This window comes from Dendrobates tinctorius, unplaced genomic scaffold (genome assembly GCF_039654945.1).
Source record: "Dendrobates tinctorius isolate UK_male_01 unplaced genomic scaffold, ASM3965494v1 ptg000113l, whole genome shotgun sequence".
Taxonomy (NCBI): Eukaryota; Metazoa; Chordata; class Amphibia; order Anura; family Dendrobatidae; genus Dendrobates; species Dendrobates tinctorius.
Window position 1 is genome coordinate 16,811,468 of NW_027361781.1, and position 20,211 is coordinate 16,831,678.

Genomic DNA, 20,211 nt, shown 5'->3' on the forward strand with positions numbered 1-20,211 from the left:
TCAGAATTCATCCGGCTGCTTCTGTCTTCAGTCACATCAACAAACACTAGTGACCTGGTGCCATTGGACGCCATACATGCCCGCGCCACCACACTGCCTCCACCAAGTGTTACAGGCAATGTGCTGTGCTTTGGATAATGAGCCGTTCCAAGCCTTCTCCATACTTTCTACTTCCCATCATTCTGGTACAGGTTCATCTTAGATTCATCTGTCCAATGAATGCCTTTCCAGAACTGGACGGCTTTGTTAGATTATTTTTGGCAAAGTCCAATCTGGCCTATTTTTTAAAGTGGTTGTCCACTACTTGGGTAACCACGTCTTGATCAATCTGTTTGGGACAGATAAAAAGCTTATACTCCCTTTCCGTGTCGCTGCTGTTCCAGCGGTGTCAGCACTCTTGGTCCAGAGGCTGTCGTGCAATTGCTGAGACATGTGACCCCGGTGTCCAATCAGTGCTGGTGTCACTGTCCCCGCCTTCAGACAAATCAAACATGAAGAGGAAGTCCGGGCTGCAGCTGCTCTCGCACTTCCTCATGTTCAATTCAACAGGAGGCAGGGACAGTGACGCCAGTGCTGACAGGGTACCAGGGTCACATGTCACAACAACCAAACGGGAGCCCCGAGGAGAACAAGTGCCAACATCGCGGGAATAGCGCCAGCATGGGGAGTATAAGCTTTTTGTATCTTAATCGAGGTCAAGCGAGGGGTATGACAAGTTGTCGTTGAAATAGTGGACAACTTCTTTAAGAGCGATTAATGGTTTGCACCTTCTGATGGATCAACTATGTTCTCATGAAGTTCTCTATATGGTAGACTTAGATACTCAGACACAGACTTCCTTGAGAGTGTTCTTCACTTGATTGAATGTCGTGAAGATATTTTTCTTGGAAAGGATTCTGTGATCATCCACCACTGTTGCCTAACTAATGATTTGACCAAGTCTAACATTTCTGCTCTCTCTGATGGACTTTTTTTTTCAGTTTAATGATTGGCTGTTTCTCTTCCAATGAGGTCCTTTGACTACATAGAGTGGGTTCACAGCACCAGCTTCCAAATGCAAATTCCACACCGGGAAGAGGCTCCAGACCGTTTACCTGCTTAATTGATGGATTAATGAGGGAATAAAACTATGCAGCCCATTAAAGAGCTTTTGAGATAACACAGTCACAGTCTCTAGGGATAGTGCTGGATGAGGTCACTTTGGCTTAGTACCAACATAGTTAAAGTGTTCTCACGTGTCCACTTCAGCTTCACCAATTTTCACCATCTGACGCTGCTGCCTCGCCTATGTAAGAACAGGAGGGTAGAGGTGCAAGACACAGCATAGACTTTATTTAAGAAACTGATATACAGTCGAAACTTCTAATAACAAGTCCTCTAGACAGTAAACTCCGGTTCTGTTGTGACAGAAGAAAGTTGTAAAACTTATACAAATGTTTTTGTTGTTTTGCTTATTTTTTTTTCTTGCTGCTATCTGGGATCTTTCTACTTTTGCTTGACTGTGTATTCCGGATCATTATTTTACAGTTTGGGTGTTAAGGGGGGATGGGGGGAATTAATTAAAAAACAAACAAAAAAAAAAAAACACGAAGTGACAATAATGGCCAAAAGTAAATAAATCATCTGGGGAGGGGGAACAGCGTTGCCTCTTCTATAAACAACAAAGTGCAAAGTTCATGCAGAGATCGGCACCAACATTAAGACGTACAGAGGAGCTGCAGATGATGCTTAGGTTTTATTAAAATAAAAATAATAAGATGTCATGATAGTGATAACAAACAGAACTGTATGGAGTCCACCTTTTTTTTTTTTTTCCAATATAAACATGGTTCCAAATTAATGGTTTGCTTTTTTTAGCCGATGAGAGATGAATAATGAAAAATAAAATGTCAGGAGAGGGAGATGAAATGCAAATATGAGACAGAAACGTAGAGATTCAGCTTTTTTGTTAGAACAGTAACATTTATCAGACTTAAATAAGTGGGGAGGGGGGCTGTTCAGTTTTTTTTTTTTCTTTTAAAAATGGCACTTTTCTTACAAACCAATGAGCTTAAAATAAAACAAAAAAAATAGATATATATTATATTATATATTTCTTGCACAGATGCAGATGTTAATTGAATGCCCCCTAAAAAAAAAAAAAAGGAAGGAAAAAAAAAAAGGACGACTGCAAAATGCAGAAAACCACATTTAGGCTCTATTACATTTACAAATACATACATAAATATATTACATACACCAGCAAACCAAAAATAAAGCGGGTAAGTGTCGCACTACGGACATGTTCGCGGACCGCTCCCGCACAGGTATTTTGGCTGATCACAGTTGTCTTTTCTGTAAAGTATTCAAATTATTGGTGGGGTCCAGGAATGCGCAGTAGCATACTCTTCCTCTGGGCTGCCGTGAAACCCGTCAGTTTGTCCAGTATGGGGAACTGGTGTAGGCCGTCTTGTTTGCCTGAGTCTTCTGCTGCATGGAGTTTGGTTGGCTGCGTTGGCCAGACCCACCCTGGTGGTTAGAAGCAATAAAATAATGTGTAATACAACGACATACACACAGACTATATTACAGCCCCTGGAAATCAGAAAGCCACCAAAATAGACATTTAGTGAGACGTGCAAGCAGAAGGCCGGAGATAAATCTATACTATTTCTCTAGTCATATAGTCGTCCCACAATTTGGCCATGGCTGGCGATGGTCAGGATATCTTGCCCATCTCCCCTGGTAGGATCGTTGGGCGTCTCCCCCTCAGGGGCAGTACACATTGCAAGTCAGTAACTTGCTAGAAGCGCCTTATAATTTACATATAATGACTGTATGACTAATATTTGCACTATGTAAGGGCCAGTGTAGTTGTGGGGTGTCAAGGTCTCATCTGCACCTGTCACCGGTGTGACAGCCAGTCATCCTGGATCTGGCTGTAGAAGGTCATTGTTAGCTCTACAAGCACCTTCTTGATTTTTGCATCTGTTATGGAGTGATATCATTATCCCTCTAGGACCTAGTAGTTACCTCCACCTCTGCTGCTAATTAACACACCCTTGCTGAAGGTTTAAATACCTTCAGTCTCTTCAGCAAGGTGCTGTTAGCTAAATTTCCCTCTGTTTGGCTAGAAGTACTAGCAGTCGGCTAGTGTCGTCTTGGAGGACTACTGGTGTGATACCTCGGTGATCTTCTCAAGCTAAGTGTATCACCTCGTTTGTCAACTCGCTCTGTGTTTAGTTGTAATGGAGGCCGACTTGCGATCACCCCATCCCATCCTTATCCAGGGCCTATTGCTAGGGTCAAGCAGGGATTACGTTCCTGCTCGGCAATATGTGCGGAACCTATTTAGGAACGTTATGCGAGAGACAGGGTGTTGTTAGATCTGCCTAGGGGTCTCCACCCCCCTCTTCCCTATTGTTTGGTCTTCCACTTCCTCATCCAATTGTTGTGCACCTTGCTTCTCCTTCACCCAGTGTGACAGCATCAGAATCTGCATTGCATAGTATGTTACAATGGAACGAAAATGCTGCATTATACCCCCCACGTGTCCGGCCCAAAACATACAATTGCACTCTGCTGGTCAAAACAATTTTGTGGCAGTTTTCAAGCAAATGTTTAACACTTTTTTTTCACTGCAAAAGTGCAATTTTGTACTTAAAGATGCAACTGCAGTTTTACATGCATTTTTTCAGGCATGTAACAAAAACATGGCATTTCCACATCATCTTTCAACACAAAGGGCACAAGTTTTCATGAAATTGTATCATATTGCTGCAATACGCAGCTGATTTGTCACTCAACCCCCCCATTATTTTTTTTTTTTTACAAAAGGAGCACATTTGGGGTGCAGCACGTACCGGAGCGTTCTGGGACAACAGGATCTGGTACATGCTGGGAGGACTTCTCACCTGTCCATCCTGCTGAATGTGGTGATGTAGCAGCTGGGAGTGAGGCTGTTGATGAGCAGGGAGAATATGCAGGAAAGGGGCTGGCGCATAACCTGCAGCAGCTCCAGGGTTTAAGGGCCCAGTGGATCCAAGAGCAGATGGGAGACTGAAGGGAGGTGGCGTGGCTGCGTGGAATCCCTGCTTGTCAAACGTCTGTGAAATACAAGGATAAAGAAATTGGTTTTATGTTGGGAGGGGAACCTGCCCTGTGTGGTCAATAGTGTCCGAGAGACTGACAGACACTCACCTGAGTCTTGTTATATACTGAGCCGCTGATATCGGGCACTCCGCTGTTACTGGAGCTCACAGAGACACCTGCGTCAGAGAGCAACATGGTTACTACAAAAAGGTTTACTATGGATCCTGGCACATCACTGGTCAATGACCCAACTGACCTCTGAGACCCCAAATACCTAGAACACAGGAGACCCCTGCACTAATTAAGGGCCAAATTTTGTTTCTCTCTGACAAACACCAAAAGGCTGTATCTGGTAATGCAAACTCCTTGTGTTATGCCGCTTTCACGCATCCGCCATTCATAGACCTTCCACAGGTCTACAAACCCGAACTCAACAGCTTCATATGCATTTATGAGGTTAAGTTGGGGTCTGGAGATCCAAGGCGAATTGTGGACCACACAGACCGTAATGCAAGGATGACTTAGGCTAGTTTCACACTAGCGTTTATGAGCGCAGCGACGGCCTGCGCACGGCCGCCGCTAAGCCCCGCCCCCTGCAGCGCCTCCGCCGGTAGCTCCGCCTACCGGCGCATGACGCTGCATGCGTCCTGCGTCCCCTATCTTTATCACTGGGGGCGCAGGCCGTGCGCAATATGCGATTGGCGGCGCATGCGTCCTTTTGACGGTGCGCCGACCTGCGCCAAACGCAACCTGCTGCATTTTGGTTGCGCCGGCGCACCGTCAAAAATGCGCATGCGCCGCCAAACGCATATTGCGCACGGCCTGCGCCCCCAGTGATAAAGATAGGGGACGCAGGACGCATGCAGCGTCATGCGCCGGTAGGCGGAGGTACCGGCGGAGGCGCGGCAGGGGGCGGGGCTTAGCAGCGGCCGTGCGCAGGCCGTCGCTGCGCTCATAAACGCTAGTGTGAAACTAGCCTTACACTGTAATTTTCTGCAGATTTTCCCATGTATGTAGCCTTTAAAAGGGGTATCTCCATCTCAGATTTCCTGTCCCAATATGTAGTAGGGGTAATATCATCAAATTAAAAATGTAGTATAGTTCTTCTGATTAGCTAGGTCACTTACATTATATGCGGGCACTGCAGTAGCTTAGGTATCGATGGTTACAACCACTAACAAATGTTACTATGTGAGTGGTCATAACCCATGGATATCTAAAGCTACTGCAATGCCCCGCACATGGGGTAAGAAACATAGCGAATCAGAAGAACTGTACTATATTTCTAATTACAGGCACTGACTAATATTATTATTGCACCTACTACAGATTAGGATATGACTATGGAGACGAGAATTACTTTTACTCCTCTGCAAAAAGTTACTAACCTTTTCCTGGCCCTGCTCCTGCAGCCTTGCTTTGTGCTTGCGCTGACGCACTGTATCCACCTTTACTGTAATCTCCGGCTGTTGTTCCCTGGGCCAGGTCATCGTAACCTGTTGGAAAATGGACTAATCACATACACATAATGTGTAAGGATCAGTAAGAAACACAAGCCTGGGCCGGACGACCGATTGATCGTTACCTGCACTGTAGCTGTGTTGACCGTACCCTCCAGCCTGTTGAAAAGGCGTGGACGCTGTGTTTAGATTAACCCCATGTTGCTTGGCTGATGCAGGAGGCACCTAAGGAAGGGAACAATTACAAAAAAAAGTGTGAGCACCTGGTGCCTCCATAGTTCATCAATCACGAGGTGCATTATGTCCACAACTTGTGCCGATACTTACGAACATGGTGGGACCATACTGGAAAGCACTTGGCACTCCTGGTACCCCGGCGTAATAAGGTAATCCTGTGTAGCTGTAGCCAGGTGGGAGTGTGGGGTTCAGGAACGGCTGCTGAGCCGTGTGGTGTGTTTGCGTCTGATTTTGCTGAGGTTGGGCTAACGTTGTTGCAGGCGCAGGAGAAGCGGAGTCAGCCCGGCCAAACTTAGCTACATCACCTGCAATAGAAAAAGAAAAAAAAAACGTAAACCAGCAAATAATGCATGGTATCGGAATTATCAAGTCACCTACGGCTACTGGAGAAGGGTCTCCCATTGAAACATAAATAGTTTGAGTAGCAATTAATGTTAAGAGAAGCGGGTAGGTGGGAGCTGGGTAGTAGCCCCTGATGTACCACCAGCAATCCCTAAGGTATAGAGAACACGTCATAAAGGAAATCCATACACGCAACACTGGGATTTTTTCTTTTTATCAACAGCCTTTTAATAGCCCCCGGGGGAGATCTTAAAGGGAATCTGTCACCCTTTTTTTCGGCTTGCAGCTGCCGGTATAGACATCAGGGGCTTATCTACAGCATTCTGTAATGCTGTAGATAAGCCTCCGATGTAACCTGAAAGAGAAGAAAAACACGTTATATTATACTCACCGGGGTGGGCGTTGCGGTCCAGTCCAACACCTCCCTTCTTCATGCGATGACATCCTCTTCTCCCGTCCTGTAATGGCTGCGGCGCAAGCGCATTGCTCTGCCCTGTTGAGGGCAGAGCAGAATTCTGCAGTGCGCAGGCGCCGGACCTCTCCCGACGCCTGCACACTGCAGGACTCTGCTCTGCCCTCAACAGGGCAGAGCAGTGCGCTTGCGCCGCAGCCATTACAGGACGGGAGAAGAGGACGTCATCGCATGAAGAAGGGAGGCGTTGGACCGGACCGCAACGCCCACCGGACCGGACCGCCCACCCCGGTGAGTATAATATAACGTGTTTTTCTTCTCTTTCAGGTTACATCGGAGGCTTATCTACAGCATTACAGAATGCTGTAGATAAGCCCCCGATGTCTATACTGGCAGCTGCAAGCCGAAAAAAAGGGTGACAGATTCCCTTTAAAGGGGGTAGTTCTAACTTACAAGTTATTACTTATCCACAGAAGAGGTAATAAGTTACAATCGCTGGGACAATCACTAATACCAAAAAGGGGGATCTGATGTGAATGAAGAATATACTGTATTCATTGTCCATGGGACTTGCTGGTCCCATAGTGAATGAAACGTCGAATAATGATGTGCATGCACTGTCTTCACCCTATTCCAACAGGGCACTTCAACACCCCCTTCTCATGGCCCAGGCGATCAGCAAATTATCACCTATCTTGTAGGTAAGTTCCTTTAAAGTCCCTGAAATGTAAATAATTACTTGTCCCATCATTGTCAGGAATCTGGGCGACAATGAAAGAACAGGAAGAGAATTCTGTGGATTTGATAGCATGAAGCCCTCCGTGAATAATTACATGCTCCCAAGTTTGCGGCAAAGGTCGAGGAACTGAACGATGTCGAGAAGCAGCACATACAGGAACGTGACAACAGGCAAGAGAGCGGATTCTCCTTTTATGCCGTCAACCAACCTGAGTATGGGTTGCTTGCGAGTCCTCCATCTCTACCAGTAAGCGTTGCTGGGGCAGGGAATGTGATTCCGTAGTAGTCCTATGGAAAACAGAATAGGTGCAGAGTATTTAAAGGAGAGGTCTCAAGTATGTACATTTTCCTAAAAGAGCACATGGATTAGATGTGCACTCGTAGGAAATCCATTTTTTTGGACTCTTAAAGGGGTTGTCCGGGCTTTCTGTATAAAGTGTGTGTACCTAGGAAGCAGAATGGTGACAGTTTGTAATATAATTAAGCATAAGTTTCCCAAAATAGGCATCACAAATTCATAAAGACAACTCTCAACTACTCAACTAGCACAAAAAAACCTTTTCTGACTGTGGAAATCACAAGAAGAGGTCAAAGAGTGTTTTCATACAACTTATCAAAGTGTATTAATTAAAAAAATAATAATTAAAAAAATTATTTTAAAAAAATTATATGAAATCATAGTTACACATTCATAAAGCAGGGAATCGGGGAATATTAATTCAGGAGCATAGTTGAAATACATATTTTATCCTAGTGAAATCGCACACAAAGGACTAAAATGAAAGTATTGTATATCACGCACAAAGTCATACAAGGAGTCCGTCTGTTTCTTCCATTTCCTCTGTATCATGTAATGTGCCCTCTATTCATGAACATGAATATGGCAATCCTACACGAATTAAAACTCGATTCGGAGGAAAAAATGAACACCAATAGAGACAGGGGTCCAGTAATGGTAATAGGCGTAATGATCATCCACAGGTATTTAATTTATCTTCTCATGTACTTTCTAATGAACATATAACATTACTGGAAAAAGGTCTAACCTTCTCTCCTCCCCAACCTTTAGACGTCTTCACGACAATAAAGGACATTCATCTTTTTGCAAGAAAGCTTATTCTGAAAAGATTTCATGAAAAATCTGATATGGGGATACCACTGAACGCCAAAGAAGAAAAGGAGGCCCTTGCAATTCTTGAATCATTGGCTGATGAGAACAATTTTTTAGACTCAGTGAGCACCTTCCAAAATTTTCTTTTTAATAAATCCAAAAAAACATCCTAATATCAACTCTTGCTCAGCGGTGGAAATTTTTGTTAAATTAGTGACTGAGGATATAGAAAAAATAAGCCGTAAATACTACCTTGGGCCTGATGACCTTAAAGATAGATAAACTATTAAAAAGTTGCAAGGATGGAGGGGTGTCACCTTTAAAAGAGCAGAAAAAGGGGGAAATTTGGTCATCTGGCCTAACGAACTATATGAAAAACAAGCCTTTAAGTTACTCTCAGATAGCCAATGCTATTAGAGATTGACTTATATCCCCCTGCAACAATTCCAAAAATAACTTGTTTGCATTCTCATGGAAGCCTTTGAGGAAGGGATTATTCTAAAAAAAACTGTTGGAAGTTACAGAAACTTTGAAACCAAAATTACCAACTGTCTATCTTCTCCCGAAATTATAAGAATGCCTTGGACCCACCAGGCCGTCCTATTGTGTCAGGCAATGAGGGCCTTACTGAAACCATATGTAGAATAATTGATTACTACCTAAAACCAATTGTTACTACTTTGCCGTCTTATATCCTAGATACAACAGCGGCACTCAAAAGACTAGACCAGCTCCACCTCAACTACAATATGATCCTTGTTAAAGCGGACGTTGAGGGACTTTATACGTCTATTAAACATACTCAAGGTATAGCAGCAGCGTCTTGGTTTCTACACAATAGCAATCTGGATGGCACCTTGATTACACTCTTAGAATTTGTCCTAACAAATAATTGTTTCACCTTTAAAGATCAAGTGTTCATCCAATTACAGGGCACAGCAATGGGGGCGGCTTGTACCCCCTCATATGCAAATTTATTTTTAGTTTTTTTTTGGAGTGTGACATCTTCCAATGTTCCATTATTCCTGGAATTGATGCAAGATCCAAAACTGCATAAGATATATTAACGACATCATGTTTGTATGGGAGGGGACCATTGAAGAACTTAAAAAATTTGATCTCTATATTCAATAATAACGACATGAATATTCTTTTGACTTATTCCTATGGACATAAAGCTACCTTCCTAGACATTGTTGTCTCAATTAATAATTATGGCTCCATTCTCACTATTTTTAGAAAACCTACTGCCACCAACTCTATTCTGCACGCAAAATCTTTTCATCTGCCCTCTACAATTCGATCAATTCCAGTAGGACAATACCCAAGAGCGAAAAGGATCTGCTCTATGGAAACAAGCCTATCATGAACAAGCTAAAAATCTATACTCTAGGTTTCGAGAGAGGGGCTACGGGCATAGAAGAATTCGATACGCGTACAGAAGAGCACAAGAAGTTGCAAGAAACCAACTGCTATACCAAAGTAAGACCAAGGAAAAGGCATCTGACACATCCAAGGTGAGGTTAATCACACCTTTTAACAGCCAATGGAAAGAACTAATGGAAATTATCCACATCAGGTGGAATGTTTTGCTTGTTGTCCAGATTCTAAAGAAGACCCTTACTTCCAAACTACTCATAACAGCCAAAATATCTAAGAACCTAGCAGAAGTCAGTATTCTCCTACTAAACCATCTCAGAAAAGTCTTCTCTGAGAAATACAGGGATTTTTTCCATGTAAAAGATGTAAAGGTTGCACCAATATGATTAAAAGTAAAGAATGTTATAATTATATGTTATAGATTTCAGAAAGGCAGATTTTAAGGGATTCAGAAAGAGAATTGGAGGGATCCAATGGCTGGATATCCTTAAAGACAAAAATGTCCAGGAAGGATGGGATATCTTGAAAAATGAAATTCTCAAAGCACAGTTGTTAACAATTCCGAAAAGAGGGAAGAATAGGAAGCAATTAAGGAAACCAGGATGGATGAACACAGAACTTAAGCACATGCTAAAAAGGAAGAAAAAAATGTTTATAAAATGGAAAGAGGGAGGCATATCTAAAGAAGAATATAATGCTGTCTGCAGAACCTGCAGGGCACAAATCAGATTAGTAAAGCTGAAAATGAATTGAGGCTTGCAAGAGATGTCAAAAACAATAATAAAGGATTTTGGGGATATGTCAAAAGTAAAAGAAAAGCCAAAGATGCTATAGGATTTTTACAGGATGAAAATGATGAAATGGTAAGACAGGATGCTGAGAAGGCTGAACTTTTCAATTCCTATTTTGCATCTGTTTTCTCTCAGAAAGGAAATGTAACATCAACTGTTCTTCACTGTCCTATTAAGGGAATAGAAGAATCCAGGATATCTATAAACAGAAAGATAGTGAGGAAACACTTAGCTAACCTAAATGAATTCAAGTCTCCAGGTCCAGATGAATTACACCCCAGAGTACTGAAGGAGATAGCAGAAGAAATTTTTGAACCCCTCTCCATAATCTTTGAAAATTCTTGGAGAACAGGAGAAGTGCCAGAAGACTGGAGAAGAGCAAATGTTGTTCCTATCTTGAAAAAGGGGAAGAAGGTGGACCCAGGCAACTATAGGCCAGTAAGTCTGACTTCTATACCAGGAAAGATCTTTGAACAAATTATTAAACAACATGTATGTCAGTACCCGGATAAGAATGAAGTGATTAAACAGAGTCAGCATGGGTTTGTAACTAATAAGTCATGTCAGACTAACTTAATTTCCTTCTATGACGGAATCACTGATTGGGTGGATAAAGGAAATGCTGTAGATATAGTATATCTTGACTTCAGCAAAGCATTTGACAAAGTATCTCATACAATCCTTATTGAAAAAATGACTAAGTATGGAATGGACAAGGCAACTGTTAGGTGGATTCATAACTGGCTTAGTGATCGGACCCAAAGAGTGGTCGTAAATGGCTGCACATCCAGTTGGAAGAATGTCTCAAGTGGGGTACCACAGGGCTCTGTCCTGGGCCCTGTATTGTTCAACATCTTTATCAACGATTTAGATGAAGGAATTGAGGGTAAACTGATTAAATTTGCTGATGACACAAAGCTAGGAGGGATAGCTAATACTAGAGAAGAGAGAGAGAGGATTCAAAAAGATATAAATAAAGTGGAGCAGTGGGCAGCAACTAACAGAATGGTTTTTAACAGGGAAAAATGCAAAGTACTACATCTGGGCAATAAAAATGAAAAGAGCATATACAGAATTGGAGGAATAGGGCTAAGCAACAGCACATGTGAAAAAGATTTGGGTATACTAATAGATCACAGACTGAATATGAGTCAACAGTGTGATGCAGCAGCAAAAAAGGCAAATGCAATTCTAGGATGTATTAACAGAAGCATACAGTCTAGATCACGTGAAGTCATTATTTCCCTCTACTCCTCTTTGGTCAGACCTCATCTGGAATATTGTGTCCAGTTTTGGGCACCACATTTTAAAAAAGACATCAACAAACTGGAGCAAGTTCAGAAAAGAGCGACCAGAATGGTGACCGGTCTGCAAACCCTGTCTTATGAGGAAAGGTTGCAGGATTTGGGAATGTTTAGTTTGCAAAAGAGAAGACTGAGAGGAGACTTAATAGCTGTCTACAAATATCTAAAGGGCTGTCACATTGTAGAAGGATCAACTTTATTCTCATTTGCACAAGGAAAGACTAGAAGCAATGGGATGAAACTGAATGGGAGGAGACAGATTAGATATTAGAAAAAACTTTTTGACAGTTAGAGTGATCAATGAGTGGAACAGGCTGCCACGAGAAGTGGTGAGTTCTCCTTCAATGGAAGTCTTCAAACAGAGGCTGGACAGACATCTGACTGGGATGATTTAGCAAATCCTGCTTTGAGCAGGGGGTTGGACCAGATGGCCCAGGAGGTCCCTTCCAACTCTACGATTCTATGATTCAGACCAAACTCAAAGATTACAAATTAAAAAATATCTTACCTGTACATCGCAAGGAGTCCTTTATTTTGCAGGCTGCACATGCAATAAAATTTATATTGGCATGACAAGCAGAGAACTCCGCAAAAGAATAAGAGAACATGTGTGAGACATAGAAAAATTTAAAGAGGCCAAGCAAGGTGAACAATTTAAAGGGAATCTGTCACCCTATCAGCTGCCAGCACCGCCATCAGGGGCTTATCTACAGCACTCTGTAAAGCTGAAAGATAAGAAAAACAAGTTATATACTCACCCTGGCGTCCGGTCCAGTCTGGCGCCTCCCATCTTCATACAATGCCGTCCTCCTTCTTACTTCTGCCGTGGCTCCGGCGCAGGCGTACTTTATCTGCCCTGTTGAGGGCATAGAAAAGTACTGCAGTGCGCAGGCATCGGGAAAGGTCAGAGAGGTCCGTCGCCTGCGCACTGCAGTACTTTACTCTGCCCTCAACAGGGCAGATAAAGTACACCTGCACCGGAGCCGTGACAGAAGTAAGAAGGAGGACAGCATTGTATGAAGGTGGGAGGCGCTGGACTGGACCGTGACACCCACTGCACCGGACCACGCCCACCAGTGAGTATAATCTAACTTGTTTTTCTTATCTTTCAGGTTACATCGGGGGCTTATCTACAGAATGCTGTAGATAAGCCCCTGATGGTGGTGCCGGCAGCTGATAGGGCTAACATGGAGTGACAGATTCCTTTTAAAACTCTCCCAACACTTTAAGGCAGTTGATAACTCGGATGCAAGAGGGCTTCAAATTTTGGCCATAGACCAGGTAACAGATCTGCAGTGCCAAAGCTTGGTGACGGACAGCCCACGAAGCCCCTACAGCACGGGTGGAGCGGGCTCTCACTCCCGGAGGAGGCAGTTTGTCCCGAACATGGTAGGCTTCCAGTATAGCAGAACGAATCCAGCGAGCGATTGTGGATTTGGAAGCCGGAAGTCACGTCCGGCGACCTTCAGAGATGACAAGCAGCGCATCGGATTGATGAAGAGAGGCTGTCCTAGAAAGATAGACTCAAATGGCTCTGATGACATCAGCTTGTGGAGAGACTTCTCCAGCGAGTGAACAGGTGAAGGACAAAAGGAGGGAAGGACGATATCCTCGTTAATGTGGAAAGAGGTTACCACTTTGGGAAGGAAAGAATGAACGGGCCTGAGAACAACCTTATCCTGATGAAGAACCAGGTACGGGGAACGACAGAATAAAGCCGCTAGCTCCGAGACTCTCCTAATGGACGTAATGGCAAAAAGGAAGGTCACTTTCCATGACAGGAGGGAAAGAGGAATGTCCTGAATGGGCTCAAAAGGCACACTTTGGAGAGCGCTAAAGACGAGGTTAAGTTCCCACGAATCAATCAAAGGATGGTGAGGAGGGGCCAGGAGGGAAACTCCCTGGAGAAAGGTCTTAGAGGACATAGAGGACTATGCTGTGGCATAGAGGACAGATCCCTCTGGAAAAGAATAGACAGAGCTGAGACCTGTCCCTTCAGGGTACTGAGGGACAGGCCCGAGTCTAGGCCGGACTGAAGGAAGCCAAGGATGGACGGAAGGGAGGACATTGGAAACCACCATGGTTACTTACCGGTAGCCGGTTTTTCCAGAACCCATGACAGCACCACCTGAGAGAGGGATCCGCCCCGCCAGGACAGGAACCTACTGAGACATAGGGGGCGGCACCTCTGCCCCGCTTCAGTTGGGTTACAGAGCATTGAGAGGACTTCCCGGTTAGTTACATGTTTAATCCAACACCACAACACTCAAAAACACCCTACTAATTGTGCACACCCATACGGTGAAAAGGGGGGGGGGGGAATTTACGGGTGCTGTCATGGGTTCCGGAAAAACCGGCTACCGGTAAGTAATCATGGTGGTTTTCCCTTCACCCATGACAGCACCACCTGAGAGATTTTTGGAGACTTCGAAACACCTTAGGGAGGGACCACCGCTTGCAGCACCCTTCTACCGAAGGTTAAGTCAGCAGAGGAGGATAGATTTAACCTATAGTGCTTAAAGAAGGTTGAAGGTGAGGCCCAGGTAGCGGCCTTACAAATCTGTTCAATCGATACCTCTGCCTTTTCAGCCCAGGAGGTCGCCACGGCTCTGATGGAATGAGCCTTGATGCTGTCAGGAATCGGGATACCACTAGCTGTGTAGGCTACACTAATGGCCTCCCTAATCCATCTAGCAATAGTCCCTTTTGAAACCCCATAGCCTTTCCTGGCACCCTGAAAAGCTACGAATAGGGACTGGGACCCCCTCCACTGGCTAGTGACAGATATGTATTCTACGAGAGCTCTCTTAACATCCAGACTATGGAATTTTTTCTCCCCCAGATTTTTTGGGTTCTCGCAGAAAGATGGAAGGACAATTTCCTGACTCCGATGGAAATCTGATGCTACTTTGGGCAGATAAGCGGGGTCTGTTCTTAACACTACCCTATCCTGAAAGACATGCGTATAAGGTGGATTTACTGAGAGAGCCTGTAAGTCGCTTATTCTGCGGGCTGACGTAAGGGCCACTAACAGGATCGTTTTTAGGGTCAGAAACTTTAGGGGTAGCTGATGTAATGGTTCATACGGTTCTTTTGTAAGGGCTTCTAGCACCAGGTTTAAATCCCAGGGGGCTATCCGGGGTATTGGGATAGGCCTAGCTCTATGGCAGGATTTAATAAATCTGGCTACCCACCTATTTGATGCCAATTTGCAGTTGTAGAGCGCCCCTAGTGCAGACATCTGAACTTTAAGTGTGTTCACTGCTAACCCCATCTGCAACCCCGATTGTAAGAACTCCAGGATGGCATTAATCGGGGGTTCCTTTCCTAACGGCTTACCTAAGAACTGCAGGAACTTATCCAATGTTCTGCCATAGATGTTAGTCGTCACTGGTTTCCTGCTCTTTAGCAGAGTGGCCTCCAGCCCGGGGGAAAACTCTCTATCCGTTAAAAGCGACCTTTCAAATTCCACGCCGTCTGATGGAATCCTTTGACCTGAGCGTGGAATATTGGACCCTGAGCTAGTAGGTCCGGGATTTCTGGCAGAACCCATGGATCGGAGAGGGACATCCTTCGTAGCAGAGCAAACCAGGGCCTTTTGGGCCAAAATGGAGCTATTAGAATCACCCTGGCTTGATCGTGTCTGATTTTTCTGACAACTGTTGGGATCAGAGCCACTGGGGGGAACGCATAAGCCAGCCTGAAGTTCCACTGGATGTGCAACGAGTCCAGTGCCCATGGCTTTTCTCTCGGGTTTAGAGAGCAGAACCTTTCTGTTTGCCTGTTGTGCTTGTTGGCAAAGAGGTCTATCACCGGTTTCCCCCAAAGCGGAGTTATTTTTTGAAAAATGGACCGGTTTAGCGCCCATTCCCCTTGCTTCAGGGTATTGCGACTCAGGAAATCTGCCTCTATGTTTTCTGCCCCTTTTATATGTAAGGCTGTCAAGGAGTGTAGGTGTTCCTCTGCTGAGAATGTCTGTCGCCGCTTCCATTAAGGAGTGTGATCTTGTCCCTCCTGGTGGTTGATGTATGCCACTGCTACCTTGTTGTCTCACATGATGCGTACATTTCGACCCTGGAGTAGCGGAATTAAGTGACTTAGGGCCTTGCTCACTGCCCACAGTTCTCTCAGGTTGGAGGATGCTTCCCTTTCTTGAGGCGTCCAGGAACCCTGACCTATGATGCCCCTTAGGTGTGCCCCCCACCTCGAGGAGCTTGCATCTGTTAAAATTATATCTGACGTCTGTCTGTCCCACGGTATTCCCAAGGTCAGATTTGTCTTGTCCAGCCACCAGTTGAGAGAGTCTCTGGTTTTTAAGGAAAACTCCAGCTTTCCTTCTAAACGCCCTCTTAGTGATCTTTGTGCTGTTAGTATCTCCCCCTGGAGTTGCCGGGTGTGAAACTGAGCCCACCTGACCGCCGGAATACAGGATGTTAGGGTACCTAGCAGGGACATTGCTCTTCTTAATTTCATACGTGGTTGGTTTCGGCCCGTCAAGGCCAGATTTTGCACCTTCTCTATTTTGGACTCTGGGAGCAGACACTCTTGCCTTTCTGAGGCTAGTATAACTCCTAGGAAGGTCTGTTTTTTTAGGGGTTGCAATTTTGATTTTTTGAAATTGACTATCCACCCTAATTCCTGCAAGGTGTTGATCACCCGGGTCAACTGCGCTGGACATTGGTCATCTGAGCTGCCCACTATAAGAAAATCGTCCAGGTATGGTATTATGACCGTATCGTGAATCCGGAGAAAGGCTGTCACTTCCGCTATGACCTTGGTGAAAACTCTCGGGGCTATAGATATGCCAAACGGAAGAGCCCTGAACTGAAAGTGCCTTAGTATGCCTTCAATATAAAGTGCTACCCTCAAGTATTTCTGGTAATCTGGGTGGATAGGGATGTGATAATACGCATCCTTTAAATCGACTACGGCCATGAAGCAATCTTGATGTAGCAGCTTCACCGCCGTAGTTACTGATTCCATCTTGAAGGTCGGGTTCCTTATCCATAGATTGAGCCGTTTGAGATTGTCCTGAATGTTTGATCTGGTTTGTTTTTTTAATCAGAAAAAGGGGTGAATAGAACCCCTTTCCTTCCTGTATGTGTGGTACCTCGGAGAGTACCCGCTTGTCTATCAGGCTCAGGATCTCTGTTTCTAAGGCCACCTGCTCTTCGGTCACCTTCCTGATGGGTGTGATGACGACCACGGGTTTTGGCTGACGAATAAAGGGGATTTTCAGGCCTTCTGTTAGGATGGTCAGGATCCAGGTATTGGAGGAGATCTTTTCCCAAGCCTGGAAAAAGAGTGCCAATCTCCCCCCCACTGGAATATTGGCATCATTGTGGCGACTTCTTTGAGGTGGAGGTGCCTCCACCAAACATAAACCCCAATTCTTTTTTTCTCTTATCCTCCTATCTTCTCCTGTCAGCGGGAGGACGCCCCCTATTGAATCTCTCCCTCCGAAAGGGCTGTCTCCTCTGATCCATAGGGAATCTGGGGAAGCCTTTTTTCTTATCGCCTGCTTTCTCCAGAATATCGTCCAAGTTCTTGCCGAACAAGAATCGACCATCGCAGGGGAGAGAGCACAATTTGGCCTTGGACTGAAGGTCACCCGGACAGCCCTTAAGCCATAACGCGCGTCTAGCAGCATTTGATAGTGACGCTGCCCTGGCTGTCATCCGCATAGAGTCCGCCGAGGTATCTGCCAAAAAAGCTGCTGCCCCAAGCAAGAGATACATATCCGATAAGATTTTCTCTCTTGGGACCCTTGAAGCCAGCTTTTCTTCTAACTGCTGCAGCCAGATCATGAGGGAGCGTGCCGTGCAAGTGCCCGCTATCGCCGGCTTTAGTCCTCCTGCTGTCGCTTCCCATGCGTGCCTCAAATGAGTCCGCTTTCTTGTCTAGTGGGTCTCTAAGAACCCCAGCGTCTTCCAGGGGCAGGGCCAACCTCTTGGAGGACCTGGACACTGCTGCATCTATTTTGGGGATTTTGTCCCATATCTCCACATCCTTATGATCAAAAGGATATTGTCTCTTAGAGGTGGATGGAAGGGCCCCCAATTTTTCGGGCTTTTTCCACTCTTTCTCAATAAGTGCCTGGATTTTCTCGTTTACTGGAAAGGTTCGTTTTTTCCTCTTCTGAAGCCCCCCAAACATGACGTCCTCTAGGGTTTTAGTCGCCCTTTCTTCCTGTAGGCCCATTGTGGTTCTAATGGCCTTTAGGAGGGCGTCTGTGTCTTCTACTGGGAAACATGGTTTACCCCCCGTGTCACTGTCTGAGGAGGATGATTTTTCCGCCTGAGATGACTGACGCGGAATCCGAGGGGGAACTAGGGGGATCCTTCCTGCTTTTTTTCCCTCTTTTCAACAGGGACTTAATTGAGCCTTCCATTTCTGACCTTAGGGCAGATATCAGATTGGCTGCGAAACTAGGCGCTTCCTCCGCCATAGTCCGCTGAATGCACGAAGCACAGAGATCTTTTTGCCAATCTCTTGCTAGGGGAGATTTACATATAGCACAATCCCTATTGTTCTTCTTGCTTCCCGCTTTTCTGGGCCTTTCCTACAGGGTGAAGCATATAACAGAAGCCCCTATTAACATAATGCTAACATTCACGAAGATCACTCATCACCCGAAATCAAGGCTACTGGACTCGGAGGCTACGTCGGAGCACGTGACCTGCGCTCTTTGGATCTTGAGGAGTCCCCCGACCTGTGGCTGGGGCGACAGCTGCTTGAATGGCTTCCATGCTTTCTGCCAGAGGGCTGAGAGGGAGGCAGGGACGCTGAACGTTCCTGCTCTGACTCCATGTTGCACCGCCGATTTGCTGCTGCCTCCTCTTTTTAAATGACGCGCCTCCGCTCTGGTGAGCGTGTCTCCCTCCTGCGACCGCCGGCCGACCGCTTCAGAAAACCGGCCGGCGTCATTACACAGTCGCCTTTTGCTGACGTCAGCCGGCGCACCCAGCATCCAACGCGCCGCTGACGTCAGCGGCCGGAAGAAGCCAGCGTCTCTCCCCTGCTATGGGGATCGAGATGCGGCGTGCGCGAGGGGAGGGCGGCACGGTGGGGACTTCCCGCAGACCCCCGGGGATCCCACCAGCGCCCACACGAACCCGGAACCCCCAGGGACTGTGCGTCCAGGACCCGACGCTACAGGTGAGACACCTGTTCTTCCCGCGCCGGGACGGGGCTGGGTTCCTTTTCTTTTCTTTGCCCATGACAGGCACCGCCGACAGTGGGGTTCCTTCCAGGACAGGAACCCAACTGAAGCGGGGGAGAGGTGCCGCCCCTTATGTCTCAGTAGGTTCCTGTCCTGGTGGGGTGGATCCCTCTCTCAGGTGGTGCTGTCATGGGTGAAGGGAAAATACACGATTGTCGTCGCACCATCGGAAAAAGGCCTTCCAGTACCTATGGTAAATGCGGGAAGACGCAGGTTTTCTAGCTCTGATCATGGTCTGAATGACTTGGTGGGAAAGACACGAGTCCCTCAAAACCGCAGCTTCAACGGCCATGCCGTTAAAACTCAGAGACTGAGAACTCTGGTGGTAGAGGGGGCCTTGCGAGAGAAGATCCGGACGGTCTGGAAGCCTCCAGGGGAGGGCCCTCTGACATTTTTTTTACCACTCTTGGAATCAAGGCAAGGGGTGGGAACAGATAAGGGAGTCGAAATTGGGACCACGGAATCACCAGTGCGTCGCAACCGATGGCCAGAGGGCCCCTGGACCTGGCTACGAAGCGTGGGACCTTGTGGTTCATCAGAGACGCCATGAGGTCGACGTCCGGTGTGCCCCAACGCTGACAGATCTGGCTGAAGGTCATGGGGTGGAGAGACCACTCGCCTGATGCTAGGCCCTGGTGGCTTAGGAAGTCGGTCACCCAATTTTCCACCCCCGGAATGTGAACAGCTGAGATGGCTGGAACGTGACTTTCTGCCCAGTGCAGGATCTTTGCAACTTCTGCCATTACTTGTTTGCTGTGAGTTCCACCCTGGTGATTTATGTACGCCACAGCCGTGGCGTTGTCTGATTGTATGCGGACTGGTTTGCCCGCGAGAAGAGACTGCCAGCCGAGAGAGCAATGAAGATTTCCCTGATTTCCAGAAGGTTGATGGGAAGAAGGGCTTCCTGGACATTCTAGCGCTCTTGCGCTGGTTTTTAATGGAAAACCGCTCCCCACCCGAGAAGGCTGGCGTCTGTGGTGATGACCTGCCACTGAAGAGGGAGAAATGATCTCCCGTGCAGGATTGACTAAGGAAGCGTCCACCAGGAGAGGCAGAATGGAGCAGTCCAGAGAGACTGAAGTCTTGTCCCAGGCAGAAAGGATGGATTGCTGAAGAGGACGGGTATGGAACTGGGCAAAGGGG

The 20,211-nt window shown here is 46.1% G+C and overlaps 1 protein-coding gene across 10 annotated transcripts in view; it reads right to left on the minus strand.

Annotated features, from left to right (window-relative positions):
- Positions 1–1,716: 1,716 nt before the first annotated feature.
- UBAP2 (ubiquitin associated protein 2) overlaps positions 1,717–20,211 on the minus strand; it is a 65,281-nt gene continuing 46,786 nt past the window's right edge. For 5 of the 10 annotated variants that reach the window (XM_073589812.1, XM_073589815.1, XM_073589813.1 and 2 more), the window contains exons 21-27: positions 7,470–7,548; positions 5,859–6,073; positions 5,657–5,756; positions 5,460–5,582; positions 4,180–4,247; positions 3,843–4,085; positions 1,717–2,508 (exon numbers count right to left, since the gene is read on the minus strand). In XM_073589812.1, the coding sequence (XP_073445913.1) occupies positions 2,413–2,508; positions 3,843–4,085; positions 4,180–4,247; positions 5,460–5,582; positions 5,657–5,756; positions 5,859–6,073; positions 7,470–7,548 (924 nt within the window). In that variant the 3' untranslated portion in view covers positions 1,717–2,412. The remainder of the gene's footprint in view (positions 2,509–3,842; positions 4,086–4,179; positions 4,248–5,459; positions 5,583–5,656; positions 5,757–5,858; positions 6,074–7,469; positions 7,549–20,211) is intronic. The other 5 variants (XM_073589818.1, XM_073589817.1, XM_073589820.1 and 2 more) reach the window with 3 other exon arrangements.